Source organism: Microtus oregoni, unplaced genomic scaffold (genome assembly GCF_018167655.1).
Source record: "Microtus oregoni isolate MIOR12 unplaced genomic scaffold, Mior012 000002F_ref0000024, whole genome shotgun sequence".
NCBI lineage: Eukaryota > Metazoa > Chordata > Mammalia > Rodentia > Cricetidae > Microtus > Microtus oregoni.
In genome coordinates this window covers 56,919,056-56,938,700 of record NW_024543061.1, presented here as the reverse complement: position 1 = coordinate 56,938,700, position 19,645 = coordinate 56,919,056, and the positions used below count along the sequence as shown (strand labels likewise).

Here is a 19,645-nt window from a genome sequence, read left to right as displayed (position 1 = left end):
TCTTGGTTTTTGTTTGTTTGTGGTGCTAAAGCCCACTCATCATGCTTATGCCCCTGAGTGTACTACAAACCCCTACCCATGATAATCAGATCTATCTGAATGATCTGTAGTAATCAAATTAAAGTAATTACTATTTCTAACTCCTTAATCATTGGCCATCTCTTTTGTTGGCACCTTCAAAGTCCTTGCTACTATTTCTTTATGAAATGCATAGTTATAGTGGATTTGTGGTTACCCTTCTGTATTATAGTGTTATTCAGTATCTTAATAATTCAGACCATAGCAAAGCCAGAAAGATAATTGGGAATATTGTACATCTGTAATTCTGGCACTTGGAAGGTAGAGGCAAAAGTTTATGGGTATCCTTTACTACGTAGTGAGTTTAAGGCCAGCTTGGACTATGTGAGTCCCTTTGTTGCCTCGACAAATAGAAGAAGAAAAATCCAGAAAGTGTTTTTGGTTTTCTGAGGAAATTACACAGAGAAAAATTATTTATTACAGATGAAGATATTGATCAGCAAGCCAAGGACTCACACCTACCAAAATGTCAGTTTCCAAACATGGTGACAGTTTCTACAGCATTTTTTCAGCAGAATATTCCTAAAGCAAATACATTTGTTTTTCTACATTTCCCTTCTTTCAAATTCTGGAGGAGTTCCCACTGTACTTGGGAAACAAATAACAGTCTTTTTTCTTCTTCCTGTCTCTTCATAAACAAGGAACTTAATACTTTGCAGTTCTGTCACTTTGTTCCCAATGTTATTCCAGGCACCTGAATCAATTATAAACTATTAAAAAAAAAAACGGTGAAGGGGATAGCTAAGAGCCATTTTCAGGTCAGCAAGATGGCCTAATGACCCAAGTTCAGTCCTCATTGCTGCAAAAATAAAATGGTTTTAAATACCATAAAGTCTTAGAAATATTGGCTAGCATGGCCATAAAAATTTTGTTAGTGTTGTCCTTCAGGTTTCTTATGTTGTGTCTGTTTGGAGTTTCTGAGATGATATCTCACTGAGTGCCACTGTCTAGCTTGGAACTCACTATGTAGACCAGGTTGTGCTTAAACTGATAACAATCCTCATCCTCACAGATGTTATGATTGGTTATAAGACTGCACTACCAAGCCTAGATTTTGTTTTGTATTTTGAGACAGGGTCTTGCTATCTAACCCCGGCCAGCCTTGAACTCAGCAATCCCAATGTTTTCAGCCTTAAAATTCTGGGCTTATAGGGTATGGCCTCATTCCTGACATCCTGATACTCATTTTATTGAAGACAAACCCTGTGCTATAGAAAGAGTAATATCCTTTTTTCTTTTTTCTTTTTTTTTTTCATCAGTAAATCTAAGTTTAGAAAGTTCAGATGATCTTTTCTGTACATCAAAGAATAAACCCAAGTGAAGTAAGAATGTATGCAGCAGGACTGGAGAAATGGCTCAGTGGCTAAGAGCACTGCCTGCTCTTCCAAAGGTTCTTGAGTTCAAACATCTGTAATGAGATCTGGTGCCCTCTTCTGGCCTGCAGGCATACATATACTATATATATAATAAATAAATAAATCTTTTTTAAAAATGCATGCAGCAACTCAGGCTTGATGTGCTGAATACACTTACCCAAGTGCATGAGTGTATGTGTGGTGGTTTTTGTTTTGAACTCTAGGTGTCACCTATGCTAAGTACACATTCTGTCACTGAGTGTGTCACACTCTTCCCTCAGCCTGTGCATAATTTTAAATGTTTCTGAACTATAAGATGGATTTTTTCTCTGTCTACCATATTTAAAGTATTAAATCTTCATGAGTTTATTGGAATTTTAGGGATATTTACGTGCTTATTTAGCTTAGAAAGCCAATAAAGTACTGTTTTAAGAGACTACATAGGGGTGTGAGGCCAGCTTCGGATATAAGAGATCCTGTCTATGGGGGAGGGGAGTAAGAGACATTATGATCTAACTTATCCTTAAAGATAATTAGCATTTCTGTCCCCGGGCTGTGGTGGTGCATGCCTTCAATCCCAGCATTGGGGAGGCAGAGGCAGGCAGATCTCCGTGAGTTCGAGGCCAGCCTGGTCTACAAGAGCTAGTTCCAGAACAGTCTCTAAAAAAACTACAGCGAAACCCTGTCTCAAAAAACCAAAATAAATAAATAAAGTAGCATTTCTGTCTACAGCATTTCATACTACATAGTCAAAGAATATGTCCTTTCTGAATAACAAACAGAAACAAGGAGATCTGTGACTGAGCTTCTAACAGCTTCTCAGCCATGTCCTAGAGTAAACCCAAACTCCTGAGACCTCACCAGTCCTTCTCTGGAAGAGCTGTTCTTCACAGTATGTACCAATTCAATTCTTAATTGAACTACTCTCAGCATAAGCAAGTGGCCAAAAAGAAAATCCTAACAGACTGGATGAACTGCTTTGTGGTCTCTTGGCTCACAGAGAAAAATAGATACCTGTCAGTCTTCTCCAGAGACTACCATATAGTCAGACAGTAGAACCAAATTCTTTTTCAGTGCTGTCATCAGAGAAGACTCGTTAATAAACCAGAAACAAAACTAGAACCTGTTAGGAAAGAATATTGAGAGAACCAAAAAGCCAGCAAAATCAAAATGACACTACTTTGAGAGACAAGAAGATACATGGTCAGACTCTAGTAACCCACAAGCCCATCCTTTCTATGCAGCTCATCTATTCAGCTCTCCATTCTATCAGTTGAATCCATTAATATCTGGGATAGCCCTTAAAGGACTTTTTCTTTGTTTGGTCTGTCTGTCTGTCTTTGTTGACACTGGATCTCATACAGCATAGACTGGTCCCATACTTGCTATGTAGCTCATGCTGGTCTTGAGATCCCAACCCTCCTACTTCTATCTCTGGAACAATGAGAATATAAGCGTGTTCCCATCATACCTGGATACTACACCTTTTCCATTCCTGTTTGTTGTTTGTTTTCTTTTGTAGTCCTGGAAAATTATCCCAGGCCTTGGTGCTCGCCAGGCACGTCTACCTGCTAAGCTATAAGTCCAGCCCCTTTTTTTAATTCTTTGAGATGGCATCTCATTGCTACCTAAGATGACTTTGAATTCTTGACCTTCTTGCTTCTAATTACAAGCATGCTTTCTGCCTGTTTCTCAAATATACTTAAAAAAAAAAACAATAAATGTACAGTGAACATTTCTCACACAAAAGGCCTGCTTTAGGCCCAGGCAACTCTCCAGGGCTACTATCCATATAGCATGGGCTCAACCAAGGCACTTCGTCTCGCGTGCTTCAGTGGTCACAGTGGTAAAATGAGAACCTACAGAGCTTCTTGGAAATGCTTTGACCAGATGACATACTCACTGTCTTTCTTCACAATCCATTGGTATAACTGATCACAAGATTACTAGGGGATGTGGGAAATGTTATCTTGCACATGTGTCCCAGAAGGGAAGGAGCATTGGAAATACCTATCAGAGGGAACAATTTTGCTTCAAATTTCAGAATTGTAACATTACCTGCCTACAGGAGAGAACATAATCCCCAGCATTCAGCTGTATAATTATAAGGAAAAGTATTCCCTAATAGATTTTATACTAGGTTGAAAATATTAAATACTTAAAGTAACTATTTAAAATGTTACATCAAATTTTAGTGTGCAAATATATGACATTACTTAATAATAAATGTTTACTCTCAAAATAAAAATTGAAATCACAAGAGCTACTGTTTTCGAGTAACAGAAAATATTTGCATTTATAAAACAAATTGGAGGAATAGAAATTACGGTGGCAAGGCTGGAAGAGATGGCTAAATGGGTAAGAGTGTTTTCTACAAAAGCTTGAGGACCTAAGTTAGGGTCCTAGCACCCACATAAACAGTCAGGAGTGGTCACAAGTGTCTGTAACAACATGCTGGGAGCTCTGGGAAAGAGACAGAATTTCTGGGGCTTTCTGGCCAGCTAGTTAAAAGGGGTGAGAACCAGCTTCAGGTTCAGTAAGAAACCCTGTGCAAGGAATGAGGAGAGCAATAGAGCATAGAAATCCATAATTTGTTTGATTTCTGTGAGGTGGTGAGACTATAGATAAAGCAGAGCAGGAGGATCTTGAGTACAGCCTGCCTGCATGGTGATATTCTTCCTCAAAAACAGCAGAACATCCGAACAGACCAGACCCGGGCCTGAGCTCTCTACATGGTTTTTGCATCCAGTACTGGATCTTAGGGTTGCAGTGCTTTCCAAGAAGTGGTTTTTCCTGTCTGTAGTGTCAGATTTTAGGGTCTCATACTCACTTGCCTAAATTCTTGCTCACTGTTTTTATTCCTACTCTATTGTCACATCGTTTTCCAAACGTAGGATAGAAAACAAAGAAGAAACATTGGGAAAGTAGAATTGTCTCCTGGTGGTTAATGGAAATCTGTATAGGTTACCTTTCAATTGTATTGACTGGACTAAGCTACCTCAGAGTGTTATTTTGTTGAGAATTGGTTTTACTTTGTTAACTGTCCTCAACCATTGTCTGAATGAGGAGACAAATGTGAATGTGGAAATAATGTCCTGTAGCTTTAAATCCAACCAGTTGGAAGCTTTTGTCTTTTATAAAAGATGCTCACAACTGGAGCAGAGAGGCAGATACTGTCTTTGCTCTCAGAGTCAAACTGTTCATTTGCATTTAGCAGCCCTAGCAAACCAGAGAGAGAGAGAGAGTGTGTGTGTGTTAGACTGAAGCTTTGTATTTATTCAGCACAGTCTTCCTGGCGCCCAGATGTAAGGCTACTGAGTTGACGCAGAAGACAGAACTGAGTGTGTAGACCGAGGTGGGCACTGCACTGCAGAGCATCGACTATGTGGAGTGTTGATGTGGTGCCGCTGCACCTGCCTGTTGTGTGCAAGCCGTTTCTCTGAGATTGAAGGTGAGAAGCCGAAGGAAGGATCGCCTAGAAGCTTCACTGTGCCCAACCCTTTGGTGGAGGATGTGTCCCCAGTGGTAGCTGCCCTCATTTACAATGTGGGAAAGTGACAGAATCTGCCACAGCTCCTCTGCAATTTGGAAGCCGGAACAAATGGAAAGCGCTTATGGCCAAGAGAGGTTATGATTTGTTTTCACAATCTGAGCTTGCTCTGGTGTTCACAAATGAAGGATGGGCTTTGTGGCAAGCAAAATCAGCAGACTGCCTGACGGGGGTTTTTGGTAAGATAAATGTGTTATGATGAGGGGTTTTCTTTGTTGTTTTTTTCTTAATTTTTCTGTATCAGCTACATAGAATTGCATCTTAGCAGTATCCATTTTGCAGAATCATGTTGGGTGGAAAAGGATGAGCAAGAGAGCCAGAAAAGATATTTTTGCTGCTTATTCGGGTTGTGACCTTCAGATATAATCATCAGGCTTTTCTCAGCTACCCATGAGCAGTTAGAACTAAGCATTTCTAGATTGTGGGGTGCTCACTCACAATTAGGTCTTTTTCTTCTTTTCAAAGAAAAAATGTCTTTGGGTATTTGTAATTACCTTATTTTTTTTCCAGGATTTTCCTAAAGCTTGCGGTGGGGAAGGAAAAATAAAGCCTTCATCCTGTTACTGGGTCATTGCCCCTGGAACAGTAGTAGGCTGGAAACATGAGTGTGGATGTGGGGGAAGGCAGAATGAGTAGTCTGCTATTTTCATGCTGTGTGTTGGTGGAGGTCTGTCTCGGGCTCTTTGTCGTTGCTGTTCAGTATCCAGGGCTGGTTTGAGCTGCATCTCTCGGCCCTCTATTATAACTGAATTTCCTTTTGTGTTTGCTTTTGTACCTTTTTCTTTGTCAGACCCAATTCTGTCATGCAGACTTTTTCTGTTAGTGTTACTACATAGTAGCCTTTACTAGAGAAAAGACAAATGTAGAAAGTAGCCCTCATCTAGCCCCAGCACCTCAGGAAAAAGACTGAACAATCCTGACATTATTTTGACCACTAAAATAAGATAATGAACATTTTCTCTTTAAGGTGTAGGTTTTGATTTTAGCAAATTTAAGCATCTTAATATGGATGTTTATTTTGAGTTAAAGAAATGGATCTTCATAGAGAGTTCCCAGACAGCCCTGAATAAATAAATAAGGAGACCCTGTCTCAATTTAAAAAAAAAAAAAAAAAAAGAAAGGAAGAAAAGAGAAAGAAAGAGATTACATTAGATTCATGAAGTCCTGCCAGAATTATCTGGCTCTAGTCCAGTCTGAGTTGGATCTTATTATATTTTCTAAGAATAAAGGTTTCCTTTTCTTCACTGTAACTTGGCCATGTGTTGTAGGGAGATCTGTGTTTCGTTGGCCAAACTCAGATCTTGTCCTTGGACCCCTCCTCTCAACAGCAGGCACAGCCTAGTTTCCTAGGAGCTTAGAGCAGGCACAGAAACTGTCCATTGACACCTGCCTTTCTGCTGACTCACTGGTTATGTAAGCCTTGAATACAGCCATCCATATACTGCTCTAGGTTGAGAAATGAAGACTGCCTGTTTACCTTGCATCCTTGGGCTCTTCCCTTAAACCTTTTTGGCTAACATGGTCATAAGGTTTCACTGCAGTGAAAAGATAAATCCCTTTTCTCTTTTTGAATTGCTGCATTCTTAAATTCTATGTGTATCTCTCCATGATGAAATTCCCATCTGTTCTCTTGGCACTTGACACCTTCAGAAATAGTGATTTCTCTCACTTCTTCGTTAAAGTAAGGACTTCCTTTTCTATCTTTAAGAGCTCAGTTTGAATGTCCCATTATAGGAGCCTCTGAGCTTTCCATGTGAAGTAAGGTTTCCTCCTTCTGTTACCCCTTTCCTCGAAGTACCCTGTTCTTTTCTTCATGGTGGATTCCATAGTCGACATAGTTGGGTTACCGGTTTCTGTGTTTCTGTCACTTGCCACTTAACCATGAGCTTCATGAAGTCAGAAAGATTTTATTCCTTGGCAAATAACCCACTGGAGCTTACAGAAAGGACTGGCAGTCAGTAACACATAAACCGGGGGGGAACAAACAGGGTGAACTCAGGGTGTGATGAAGGTGAAAAGTGAGAGAATATGAGGTGAGGCTTAGAAATGAGGAGGTCTAGATGCAGGGCCTAAAAACATGAGACTGCAGAGGCCACATTCAGATTCTTGGTGTTTGGAGGGTCTGGGAAATGCTTGAGGGTCATTGGTTTGGGTACAGGAACTTCATGCAGTTTTAGGCAAATACTACACCACTTAGGTGTACTCCAGCCCAAAACCTTTGCTCTTTATTTTAAAAACTGGAGGGCTGGTAAGCAAACATAAGCATCCCCTTGGAGTTGGGCTTTTCTTTTCCCTTTTATTTTACCTTCAACTTCACAGAGAACCTAAATGAATACAGGCAAATCTTTTGTCCAGAAGAAAGGCATTGAGAATTTGTCCTGAGATGGTGGCAGCGGGGATGAGTGCAGAGCATTATGCACTCAGATAGAAATTTGGAATGAAGTTGATGGGACTTGGGGGTGGTGAGAAGCAGATGATGTCAGAGGGGCTGCTAGTCTGTGGTACACTTTACTTTTTGGCTTGTTTAACTTGTGGACAGTAATTACTGTCCCTGAGGCCAGGAGACCAGGAAGAAGACTTTGAAGAGGGTTCTGATAGGTTTGTGATATACTCTGAGTCTTGGTTCCAGAGATTAGACTATTGCTATTGTGAAACCTTCAGTGATGATCTAGGGATGCAATGTAGGACTCTCGTTCAGACTGTGGGTTGAAGCTTTTCTCCTAACATAGTCTTTCCCTGTGCCACGCTGTTACAGCCTCAGGTTAGTCTGTCATCCTAAGGTTCCCTTCAGTGCCATTCTTACTCTAAGCTGTTAGCCTGAAAGGTCTTTCCTTATTCCTTCTGTCAAAAACTTCCCTTTCAATTGATAGTTAAGTTTCATTGGTTAGAGAATGTGTTCTTGGAGAACAGAAATTCTCTGCCTTTATTGAGTGGTTTTTACATAAGCTTTATTTCTGAAGTAGGGTTTCAGTTGAAGGAAATACCTACACAGTGAGTTCTAGGCCAACCTGTGCTACAAAGACCCTGCCCACTCCACCCCACTTCAAAAAAAGAAAACTAAGCTCCCCTCACCCACACACACAAAATAAAATAAAATAAAAGCCAGATGTGAGATGTGGTAACTTTAATCTCAACACTGGGGTGCAAAGGTAAGAGGATCACCAAAATTTCAAGACCAGCCTGGGCAAAGAGTAGAAATTCTGACCCAAAAGCAGCAGGGAAAGAGAGGGAAGGAAGGTTAGCACAGACTGAGTCTGAATGAGAAGTATCAACACTTCACTGCTGGAAGAATGCTTATGTCTGTTTCCTAAAGGGTCCCTCTATGTCAGGGTGGGGAAATAGTATTGATGTCCCTTACTCTTTGAGTGAGTTCTGGTCCTCCACTTCTACATACAACCCTACATGCAGTCCCATATGCTGCCCAACACTAACTGGAGAAATACAGAAGCAGTCCTGTTGGCAGAACCTTCCCATTTCATATTGCTTCATATTACATATATGCATATTTCATATTGCATATAGCTTGCTTTTTCAAAAGTCTGAATAATTAGATTTCCTTGTTATCTTAATTGATAACAGTATGTCTTACCCAGGATCTTCTGATACCTCAATATTAGTGATTGTTTATACTTATTAGGAAGAACAGAACCCTCCATTTTAAATCTCAGAAATGCCTGTATGACTTCATGAGACCCAATCTAAAAATCTATGAAAAGGACTACAACTACTTCAGTGGTAAAGTACTTGCTTAGTATGTGCAAGGTCCTGAGTTAGATCTCCTGCACCAAATAAATTAGGTGATATGCTTTATGTTCCTGTTTGAAGACAATGGTTTGTACTTTGCTATTTGAGAGAGATGAAAGAAAAGGAGAAAGGGATTTATAACATTACGAAGGAAGGGAAGAAGGTGTATGCTTTCAGGCTGCAGATTTTGATCTATTAGAACAGAGGCTATCCTTATTGAGAGCCAGACAGCTCTCAACAGTGGCAGAATCAGGAAGTCAGCAATGAGCTTGAGCACCTACTTAGGACAGTGTACAGTTACTGTTTTTTGTTTTGTTTTTCGAGACAGGGACACTCCTAGCTGTCCTGGAACAAGCTCTTGTAGACCAGGCTGGTCTCAAACTCACGGAGATCTCCGCCTGCCTCTGTCTCCCTAGTGCTGGGATTAAAGGTGTGAACCACCACCACCCGGCCAGTTACTGTTTTTTAGAGAAACAAAAGTGATGGTGCTTGTAGTCGTAGCATGTGGAAGGCTAACACAGGAGGAATGCCATGAGTATATGACCAGTCCGGGTTAATATAAGTAAATAAAACACAGAATCCTAACCTCTATGAACTGTATATTCTAGTTTCTGATGATAGATAGAAAAAATCATAGAAATATAAAAATCCCTAATATACAAAGATAAAGATATATACATAGAAAACTGAAATCTGAAATCAGGGACTGGAAAGCTGTTTCAGCAACTGATGCACTGCTCTCCTAGAGGACCCAGTTCAGTTCCCAGCACCCATATCAGTTAGTTCACAAACACTTAAAAATCTAGTTCCAGGGCATCTAACACTTCTTTCTGGCCTGTTCAGGCACCTGCATAAATATATACATACACACATACACACACCAAAAAAAAAAGGATGAAAATAAAATTTAAAAAAAACGAAAAAAAAAAACGAGGTCAGGATAGACAAGACCAAGTATGTAAGAGAAATGAAAGTTGCAGCTTTTCTAGTATAGTGGTTGCTATTCAGACATGTGGGAGCAAAACCTTGAAGTGATGGCAAGAATCCAATGGAAAGCCTTTTTTTTTTTCAGATGAGGTCTTACTCTAACTCTGGTTGACCTAAAATTCTCTATATAGACTAGACTGCCTTTGAACTTTCAGTGTTCCTCTTCCTAGTGTCTTCCTAGTGCTAGGATTATAGGTTGACATCAGTTCAGATTAGGAGCTCAAGTATAGAGCATCCATTGGAGATCCTACAGCTGATGCTTCCTACTCCTCACACAGGACCGATTGTGCCCGCTAACACAAAACTCAGCTACCATCAGCACTGCCAGGTCTACTTCATGGCCCACTTTCAGGGCTTAAGGAAGCTATAGCTGCCTGCTACTTATTCTTCTTTTAAGAAAAACTTTACAGAGGCCAGTCTACAGAGCAAATTCAATCCCATCAGTGACTGTACAAGCAAATAAGACTATGTTGGCTGAAAACTGGTGAGGTGGCTCAGTGGACACTTGGCACTAACCTGACAGCTGAACTTAGGTTCAGTCCCCCAGGATTTGCATGGCAGGAGAGAACTGATTCCCAAAAGCTGCCGTCAGACCTCCACATGTATACCATGGTATCTCCACCAAAGAAAAGTTTTAAAATTCTAAGACTATGTTGGCTTTATAGGAGTGTTGCTTTTAACCAAAGTCCCTCTGGACTGGTAAGGATATCAAGAGGCTATCTTTATAGCCCACTTCTATCTGCTTTTGTCTTCTTTTACTTCATGAAGAAGTGATGTGTATTGTTTAGTGTGTAGAATATGGGATTTCTACAAAGAGCTAATATTCTATAAGCCAGACAGAACTTGTACTGAAGATAGTGATTTGAGAGCAGAGTTGGGGGATAGATCTGCTGGCCAGGTAAGATGGTTGGAGAACATTGCCTTCTTAAGTCTGTTGTAGGCAGAGCTGCAGCACTTAAGGTAATCATCTCAGTTGACTTTTCTTGGCTCATGCAGCATTTCATTCTGTAAAATAGACATTTCAATAAGCAAAGGAGACTAGCTTATAAAGAACTTAAAAAGAACTGGCAATATGGATTAGCAGGTAAAGGCACTTGCCATGAACCTTGTAGCCTGAGTTCAATCCCCAGTACTCACATGATAATAAGAAAATAACCAACTCCCACAAGCTGTTTTCTGATCTCCACACATGTCCATGGTACATACAAATATACATCCTCAGAGAAAGACATGGATAGATGGATAGGCAGAATATAAATAAGAATAAGTAATTAAATGTAATTTAAAAATAAAAACTTAGAGCACTTGCCATTTTTACAGAGGACCTGAATGTGGTTCCCAGCATCTACATCAGGCAACTCAATAATTACTTGTAACTCTAGCTCCAGAAAATCTGATACTCTCTTCTGGACTCCACAGGCACCTTCATTGACACATACATACACATATGTATTTTTTACTTATAAGTAAAAACTAAAATATTGTTTTAATCTTTAAAGACAGGAAAAAAATTAAAGCCAAAACAAAAATATTAATTTGGGGGCAGGCACATATGTGTTGAGGTAGGGTCTTACCATGTAGCCCTAGCTAGTCCAGAACTGACTACATGGCCAACCTTGAACTTGCAACAGTCCTCCTGGGTCCTGAGATTATATATTATATATTAAGTTGGTCCTCTCAACGTTACTTTTCTTGCAAGAGACAAGAATACAGAACAGTGTTGGAGGAGGGCCTGCTTTTGTTGGTTTCCAGCTGCCCTGTTAGCTAAGCCCGAAATAATCACACAGAAATTGTATTAATTAAATCCCCGCTTGGCCCATTAGCTATAACTATATATATATCAGCTAACTCTTCATCTTAATTAACCCATTTCTATTAATCCTTATATCACCACAAGGTCGTAGCCTACCAGCAGAGTTCCAGCACGTCTATCTCTGGCAGCGGATCCATAGTGTCTCTTTCTCCACCTTCCTTCTCCCAGCATTCAGTCCCCTCTTCCCTGCCTACCTAAGTTCTGCCCTATCAACAGGCCAAGGCAGTTTCTTTATTCATTAATGGTAATCACAGCACACTCCAACATCACCTCTCCCTTTCTATTTAAATAAAAAAAAATGAAAGTTTAACTTTAACATAGCAAAATTACATATAACAAAACAATTATCAAGTAAGAATTACACCTGCTGGTTAGTATTGAACGCTTAGAGATTATTTTTTTATTTTTGGAGTATGTATATGTGTGTGAGTGATATATATATATACATGTGTGTGTAGGTGTGGGCTCATGTAGAGACCAGAGGAAGTGACACTCTCTGCTTCCTTCCCTTGAGACAGGATCTTTCACAGAACCTGGGGTCATCCAGCAAACACCAGCAATCCTCCTGTCTATGCCCCCACCAGTGCTGGGGTTAAAGGAATTCATGCAGCCATGCCCAGTTTTTTACATGGGTGCTAAAATCTAAACTCAACCTCTCATACTTGTTGTACAAGTTGGTCCTCTCAACGTTACTTTTCTTGCAAGAGACAAGAATACAGAACAGTGTTGGAGGAGGGCCTGCTTTTGTTGGTTTTTTGTTGGCTCTTAGACCCTGTATGCAGCAAGTAGCCCCACCTCCGCAGCCTACTCTTTCTCTGTGTCTCTGTTCAGATTTCCTGCCTGGCTATTGCCCTTCCGTAGGCCAAAGCAGCTTCTTTATGAACCAATGGTGATAAAATTCACAGCATACAGAGGGGAATCCCACATCAGTAAGGGATTAGATCTTCTGCCCTCTCCTACCCCCCACCCTTGGGAGGGAATATTTTAGTATCACCTTTGTAAACTTTTTCACATTTGGAACTGAGTTGTTTGGAATGAGTTACAGACCCAGTTCTGTGTGTTATATCCAACCTCATGTGCAGCAAAGGAACTATTTTCTGATTGATAGTCATGCCCTCAGGTCAGGTTCCCATAGTTAGAGCACAGACTTTCCCCTTTAGACCTTGGTTCCTGCTCCATTTCTGAGTTTCTCCCCTTTTAAAATGGGTACCTTTCGCAATTGGGAGGTATTACTGGGTATTCCAATAAGTTCCAGTTTCCAGTGTCAGCTGTCCTCTTACAGGCATGGTGATGTCTCTCTGGGAACTCTTTATGGGAAGACACACTGGCCTCAGCTAGGACAGGAATCAGAGTAAAGAGAATATGTTTTATTTAATTATTTTATAGAGAAACAATTCTAACCAAAGTGCAATCATTTATAAACATTTATATATTGAAAATTATTGTGGTTTCTTTTTAAGTGGTTGAACTTTGATTCTAGTCTTTAATAGTATTTTTAAACTTTTTTAGATTTATTTTTATTTTTTATGTATGTTTTACCTATGTGTATTTGTGCCATATGCATGTCCAATGCCCTTGTAATGACAAATGGTTTTAAGCCACTATGTAAATGCTAGGAACTGAACCCAGGTCTACAACAAATGCCCCTAACTGTTGAACCATCTTTTCAGCCTTCTCTAACAATATTTTCACCAGTTTGATCAATTTCTTTTGTTGTTTTTGTTGTTATTGTTGTTAGATTCATTTGTTTGTGGGGGTTGGGAGTATATACAAACATGCCACAGCCTATGTGGAGATCAGAACTCTTTCCACCACTCTTTCCCAGGACTAGAACTCAGGTTGTCAACTTTGACTCCAGTATGTGCCATTACCCACTAAGCCATGTCCCTAACTCCCAGCATGATTAGTTTTGATCCCACAGATTCATGAACTTGAACATAGAGCAGCTTGCTTGAAGATTCTTCATAGCACTGTTTTATATATTCTGCAGTATAATTTGATCTTAATTATTGGACATAGATAAGCAGAATGGTATTATGCACCTTAGTTATAAGATACTAAATATCTTGGAGCACTTAAGAACAAGGATTTTTAGAGCTGTTACTGAGGCTCTTGAGGCCTTGTCCATCTGGGACTTTGACTGCCTGTCCCTTCTGCAGTCTCTAGTGACTGCTTCTCAAAGGTGAATCAGCATTTGGAGGAAGTAATGCAAAAGGCACTGTACTAGTCTCCTTCAAGGTTTGTATCTTGCTGTGCGGGGGTGGGAAGCAGGGCTCTTCCATTGATCTGCATTCCTAACCCCAACAGTATCATTGAAATAGGAAAATGTGGTGGTGGTGGTGGTGGTGGTGGTGGTGGTGGTGGTGGTGGTGGTGTTCTGTTTTGTTTTCTCAGTCTTAGGCATCACACCCAGGGCCTCCTATGTGCTAGACAAGTACTTCACCACTGAAGTATACCCCTAGGGTGTAAGAACACTGTCCTCCTCCAGCCTCAGCTAACTAACTGCTTTGACGTGTAGGAAGGAGTTCAAGCTTTCAAGTCTAAGCAATTGTCCTTTCTTCCATTCCTTTTAGTGACACTCTCCCATATGAAACGACAGTGTGTGAGCTTTCTAATTGTAGTTCCTTACCCAAGGCAAACCTTTTATTGTATAAAACACAAAATTGGGGCTTAAAAAGATCTAACCTTAGTCTCTGATTTGTTTAATCACTTAACCTCTCACTGCCCCTGTCTATTCATACCATCTTCCTGGGTACACCACAGTTAACTTAATTCAGAAGCATTCAGCAGCACCTCCCCAATCTAGCCTCTGTTTCCCACTGCAGCAAAATGTCCCAAGAATAGGGAATGATCTCATTATCCTGGGTGTGATTTAAAACTAACAAACATTGTGGTAACAATTGGATGCTTTTATCTCAGTATCAACCTTTCTATTCTTGCTAGCATTTTCAGGGGACCAATCTGTGAGTGTGGCTCAGATGATTTTCATAGGATTTCATTGAAAAGCTGACATGCTATCTTATATGGATTTGCTTCTGAACAGATGTATATATAAGAATGCGAACTAATTCGTGCTTTCAACCCATAAAGGGGGCTTTGTTATTTAAAGAAATACTATATAAAGACTAGCCAAGAGGGCAGCAGGGCTTTTACAGGACAGGGGTTGTATAGGTCAGCCATCTGTGCTGAGAGTTGAGCATTAACAAATTTTCAGCACGTTTTGGCTTATTGATTCTGGACTGCTTCTAATATTCACCTCTTGCTTTTAAAATGTTAGGTCGAGCGTTTGGAAGTAAGCAGCCTCGCCCAGACTTCCAGTGCCGTGGCCTCCAGCACCGATGGCAGCATCCACACAGAGTCTGTGGATGGAATACCAGACCCTCAGCGCACAAAAGCTGCCATTGCACACCTGCAACAGAAGATCCTAAAGCTAACAGAACAGATCAAGATTGCGCAGACAGCCCGAGACGACAATGTTGCTGAATACCTGAAGCTTGCCAACAGTGCAGACAAGCAGCAGGCTGCTCGCATCAAACAGGTATTTGAGAAGAAGAACCAGAAATCTGCACAGACCATCCTCCAGCTGCAGAAGAAGCTTGAGCATTACCACCGCAAGCTCCGTGAAGTGGAACAGAATGGGATCCCCCGGCAGCCCAAGGATGTCTTCAGGGACATGCACCAAGGTCTGAAGGATGTGGGTGCAAAGGTGACTGGCTTCAGTGAAGGTGTGGTGGACAGCGTCAAAGGTGGATTTTCCAGCTTCTCCCAGGCTACCCATTCAGCAGCAGGGGCTGTGGTCTCCAAGCCCAGAGAGATTGCCTCACTGATTCGGAACAAATTTGGCAGTGCAGACAACATCCCTAATCTGAAGGACTCATTAGAGGAAGGACAAGTGGATGATGGGGGAAAGGCTTTAGGGGTGATTTCGAACTTTCAGTCAAGTCCAAAATATGGTAGTGAGGAAGATTGTTCTAGTGCCACTTCAGGCTCAGTAGGAGCCAATAGTACCACTGGGGGCATTGGTGTAGGAGCATCAAGCTCCAAGACAAACACCCTAGACATGCAGAGCTCAGGGTTTGATACACTACTGCATGAGATCCAGGAGATCCGGGAAACCCAGGCCAGACTGGAGGAATCCTTCGAGACCCTCAAGGAACATTATCAGAGGGACTACTCCTTAATAATGCAGACCTTACAGGAAGAGCGGTATAGGTAAGTTCTGTTAAATTTAAAGCCTAAATTATTTGTTCCCTTCTCTTTGAATGTGGAGAAGTGAATTTAAAAGATGTCTGTCTCTAGAATGTCCCAAGTGTTCAGATCTGTCAGTAACAGCCGCAGGAGTTCTGTGTCAGTCAACACAGCCGTTAAATGACTCCTAAGATCACACACAGATGGGGCATTTCTTCACTCCTCAGTCTCTATTCCAGTTTATGACTTTAACATGAAGCTCAGGCTTTCCGAGGTATTTCTTTAATGATCTGAAGCCATGATACATAGTCATTGATGCCTTCACTGCATTGCACTGAATTCAGAACATGTTAATCCTGAGAACTTTGTAAATAGCTAATGGTAGGGAGGATTTAGCCTAGCCAAAATGTAGTGAACCTTGTGGGGTTTTGGCTTTAAACGTACTTATGTCAGCAATATAGAAAGAACTGGGACATTTGGATGATAGTAGACATAGTATTAAGTCATTCTACTGTAGTTAAAAAGTGCTCAAAGAGCTCAGTGCTCTTCATTCAGAATCTGTACCAAAGTTTAGAGTGGGTCATTCATTCTTGCTATAGGGATGGAACCCAGAGCCTTATCCATGACCACCCACACTCTATGCTGAGTTTGGTTTTTCACATTGCACATAGGTTTCTGTTGGACCACTCTTGTCCAGTCTACAAATCTGTATCCTGTCTTCCAGGTAGAGAAAGAATATCCTCCCCACAGTAATCACTCAGATCCAAACTTACGGGCCAGAGATTGGCAACCTCGTGCAGATCAAGAAACAATCTTAGGAGAGTGCTATCTCTGCACACAAAACCTTGCAACACCTGAGCACTGGCCTTGTTCCTTTCCCTAACTAAAAGAATCTCTAGTACTTTACTAGACATTGGGGTTTGAACAAATGAATTCCCTTTCACCTCTTAAAAACTAAAAGTGATGCTTTAAAACTTTACTTTTATGAGGTAACTCAGTGTCCGAAATAAATTGCTTGTGTTTATCACTTAGTTTTAAAGACAGCAGCAACAAGCTTGCTCCAAATGGTGAAAATGCTAAGCAGCCATCCAGTCTACCACCTTTGTTAATTTTCTTCAGTTCTCATTGACACTTTGAGAACCAAGGGATATGGCTCAGTTGGTAAAGTGCTTTCTAACATGTGCTAGATAAATTGGTGATAGTATACATCTGTAATTCCAACAAGAAGATCAAAAGCTCATCAGTCAAAAGCATTTGCTGTCTTCAGGGAACCAAAGTTCAATTTCCAATACATCATGTGACTAACAACTGCCCATATCTCCAGCTCCTGTGTTTATGATGCACTCTGTTGTCTCGACTTACACAGACAAGCATATAGCAGGCACACACTTAACACATAAATAAAACCTTTACAGATTTTTACAAATAAGTCTTTTTTTTTTAATCAAAGTCATGTGTAGGCCAACTTTTCTGTCCTGACCCCCAGCTCCCAGATAACCACATAAAGATTTATTAATTATAAATGTTCAGCCAATAGCTTAGGTTTGTAACTAACTAGCTCTTTCAACTTAAATTTACCCATATTTCTTATCCATGCTCTACCCCCTAGCAGTACCTTTTTTCAGCACTGCATGTTCATCTCCTAATTCCTCTGCATCTCACTGTTGACTCTGCCCTTTTTCCCCAGTGTCCCTTAGTCTGGCTCTCTCATCTACCCTTTTCCTGCCTAGCTATTGGCCAGTCAGCTCTTTACTGTACAAAAGGGATATTCCACAGCAGTTATCCATAGGAAGTGTGAAGACAGCCTGGGTCACATGAGACCTTGTCTTGAAAAATAATCAAAAAAAAATTTTTTAAAGCGGGTAGAAAGTATAGTGGCAGAGTGTTTACCTGACTACCAAAAAGTGGGTGAGAGTACTGATAAAATGGCTCAGCACACAGAAGCACTAGCTGCCAAGACCTGAGTTTAATCCCCAGGACCTATCTGATGGGAAGAGAGCACCAACTTCCACAAGTTGTCCTCACACCTCCATATGCACACGCTGACATACATGCACGCGCGCGCGCACACACACACACACACACACACACACTAAATGTAATAATTTTTTGGAAAAAAAGACAGGTGAAAGAAGAATGAATTTAGGAAAGAAAAAAAGTTAAACATGTTTCTGTCATCAATGCTTTCTGTATCTATTATACTGGGAAGATAGTGTTCAAGTGAACTGATTAAATAAGATACTTGGTCCTTTTTTACCATATTAAAACTAAATCCCAAATTCTAATTCCATTTCTGTCACTAGCTGTGAAAAACACGTAGATTTATTGACATCTAAGAGTAGCAGAACCCTGCACAAGACTGTTACAACACTGCAATGAAATGCATGCAGGCCAGTGCTGGCCCCACAGTGCTGCAGTGATGTCAGGTGACCACTGCTGCTAAGCCCCAGCCCCAGCCCCACCCTCCAGAGGACCTCTCTCCATTATTTAAGAGATAAAATTAACATTCCTGTTATTAAATTCCTCTAGGGTTTAAAATTCATATAGAAATTGTTTTCTTCAAGTTAGATATAGACCAATGTGAGAAAAGGAGAGGAGGGAAAACACATGTAGAAAGTCTGCCCTCCTGTGTCTATTAGAATAAGTCCTAGACTGGCACTTCGTCTCCTTACCACTGCTGTGGGATGTGAGCAGCTCTGTTCCTTCATTTCACTGTGGGTCTCTGGAGTAGAGAGTGAAGAACCCTAAACCCTGCTGGATGTGCACTTGTCACTGCTCTCTCAGCCTCGCTATGATATTTCCTTACAACAGAATCTTGAAGACTTTTTGAAAAGCCACATTTTTTTAATACTGGTAATTCCCTAGAAAGAATAGTTTTAAAAACAGGGGGTTGGGGGGCTCCATTGTTTGTCCTCATGCAGCAAATGCATTTGTCTAACATTGTTGGTCTTTGAACAGTTTCACAGAGTGACACTCTTCTCTTGAATGAAAAACTATTTTGGATACCAAAACTTCTCACATTTTAAGTATTTTTGGAGAATTCCTCTAGTACACTTTGAAAAAATAACTTAACTATCCAACCAAGAGTGCTCTGGTTACATGTCTGCAGGAAATGTTCCTAGCTATTTGTTTGACTGTTTAGCTTGTCTCCTTTATATCTGTATGTATAGGTTGTTTTTCTCCTTTCCCTACCTCATCCATGCTACACTGTTAATGAGCTTCCTGCAGCAGCCTGTCTACTAGTTCTGTTTTTCTTTTCCCCTCCTCTTTGGTCTTACACATGCTAAACAAATATTCTGCCATTTAAGCTACACCCCAGCCCATATTTATATTTCTACTTTGTTGCAGGCTTTGATTTTATAGGGAAAAAAGTAAGTGATAGGTGAACTATATAACCAAGAATTAGTTAACTTGGACATGGCTTTTCCAGTGTCTTGTCTTTTCTGTTTCTGTGATTTATCTTACCAGTGCCTGAACAAGGGAGCAACCATTGTATGATGGCAATGATGATGATGATGATTTACAGATGATAACACTAACACTTTGAGAATTTGCTAAACTGCTGTGATACACTTCACTAACTCTCACAGCAACCTGCAAGTGCTCTGTGTTATCCCATTGTACAGTTGAGGAAAACTGAGGGCCAGTGACGGGATGGTTGGTTGGTTGACTGGTTGACTGGTTGGTTTTTCGAGGCAGGGTTTCTCTGTGCAGCCCTAGACGTTCTAGAACTAGCTCTGTAGACTAGGTTGGCCTTGAACTCAGATATCACCTGCCTCTGCCTCCCATGTTCTAGGGTTAAAGTTATGATCTATTACATCCAACCAGTGTTGTTTTTTTAATTTGCTGAAGGTGAACAACTAAGCCAGAACTTTACCTCACTTCGAATCCAGTGTCCTTTTATAATAACGCAGGTTGTGTTCCAAGCTC

At 40.7% G+C, this 19,645-nt stretch overlaps 1 protein-coding gene across 3 annotated transcripts in view; it reads left to right on the top strand.

Moving 5' to 3' along the window:
* The window catches only part of Tmcc1 (transmembrane and coiled-coil domain family 1), a 139,432-nt gene that overhangs the window by 94,521 nt on the left and 25,266 nt on the right, over positions 1–19,645 (top strand). For all 3 annotated transcript variants that reach the window (XM_041632952.1, XM_041632960.1, XM_041632968.1), the window contains exon 2: positions 14,805–15,739. In XM_041632952.1, coding sequence (XP_041488886.1) covers positions 14,805–15,739 — 935 coding nt within the window. The remainder of the gene's footprint in view (positions 1–14,804; positions 15,740–19,645) is intronic.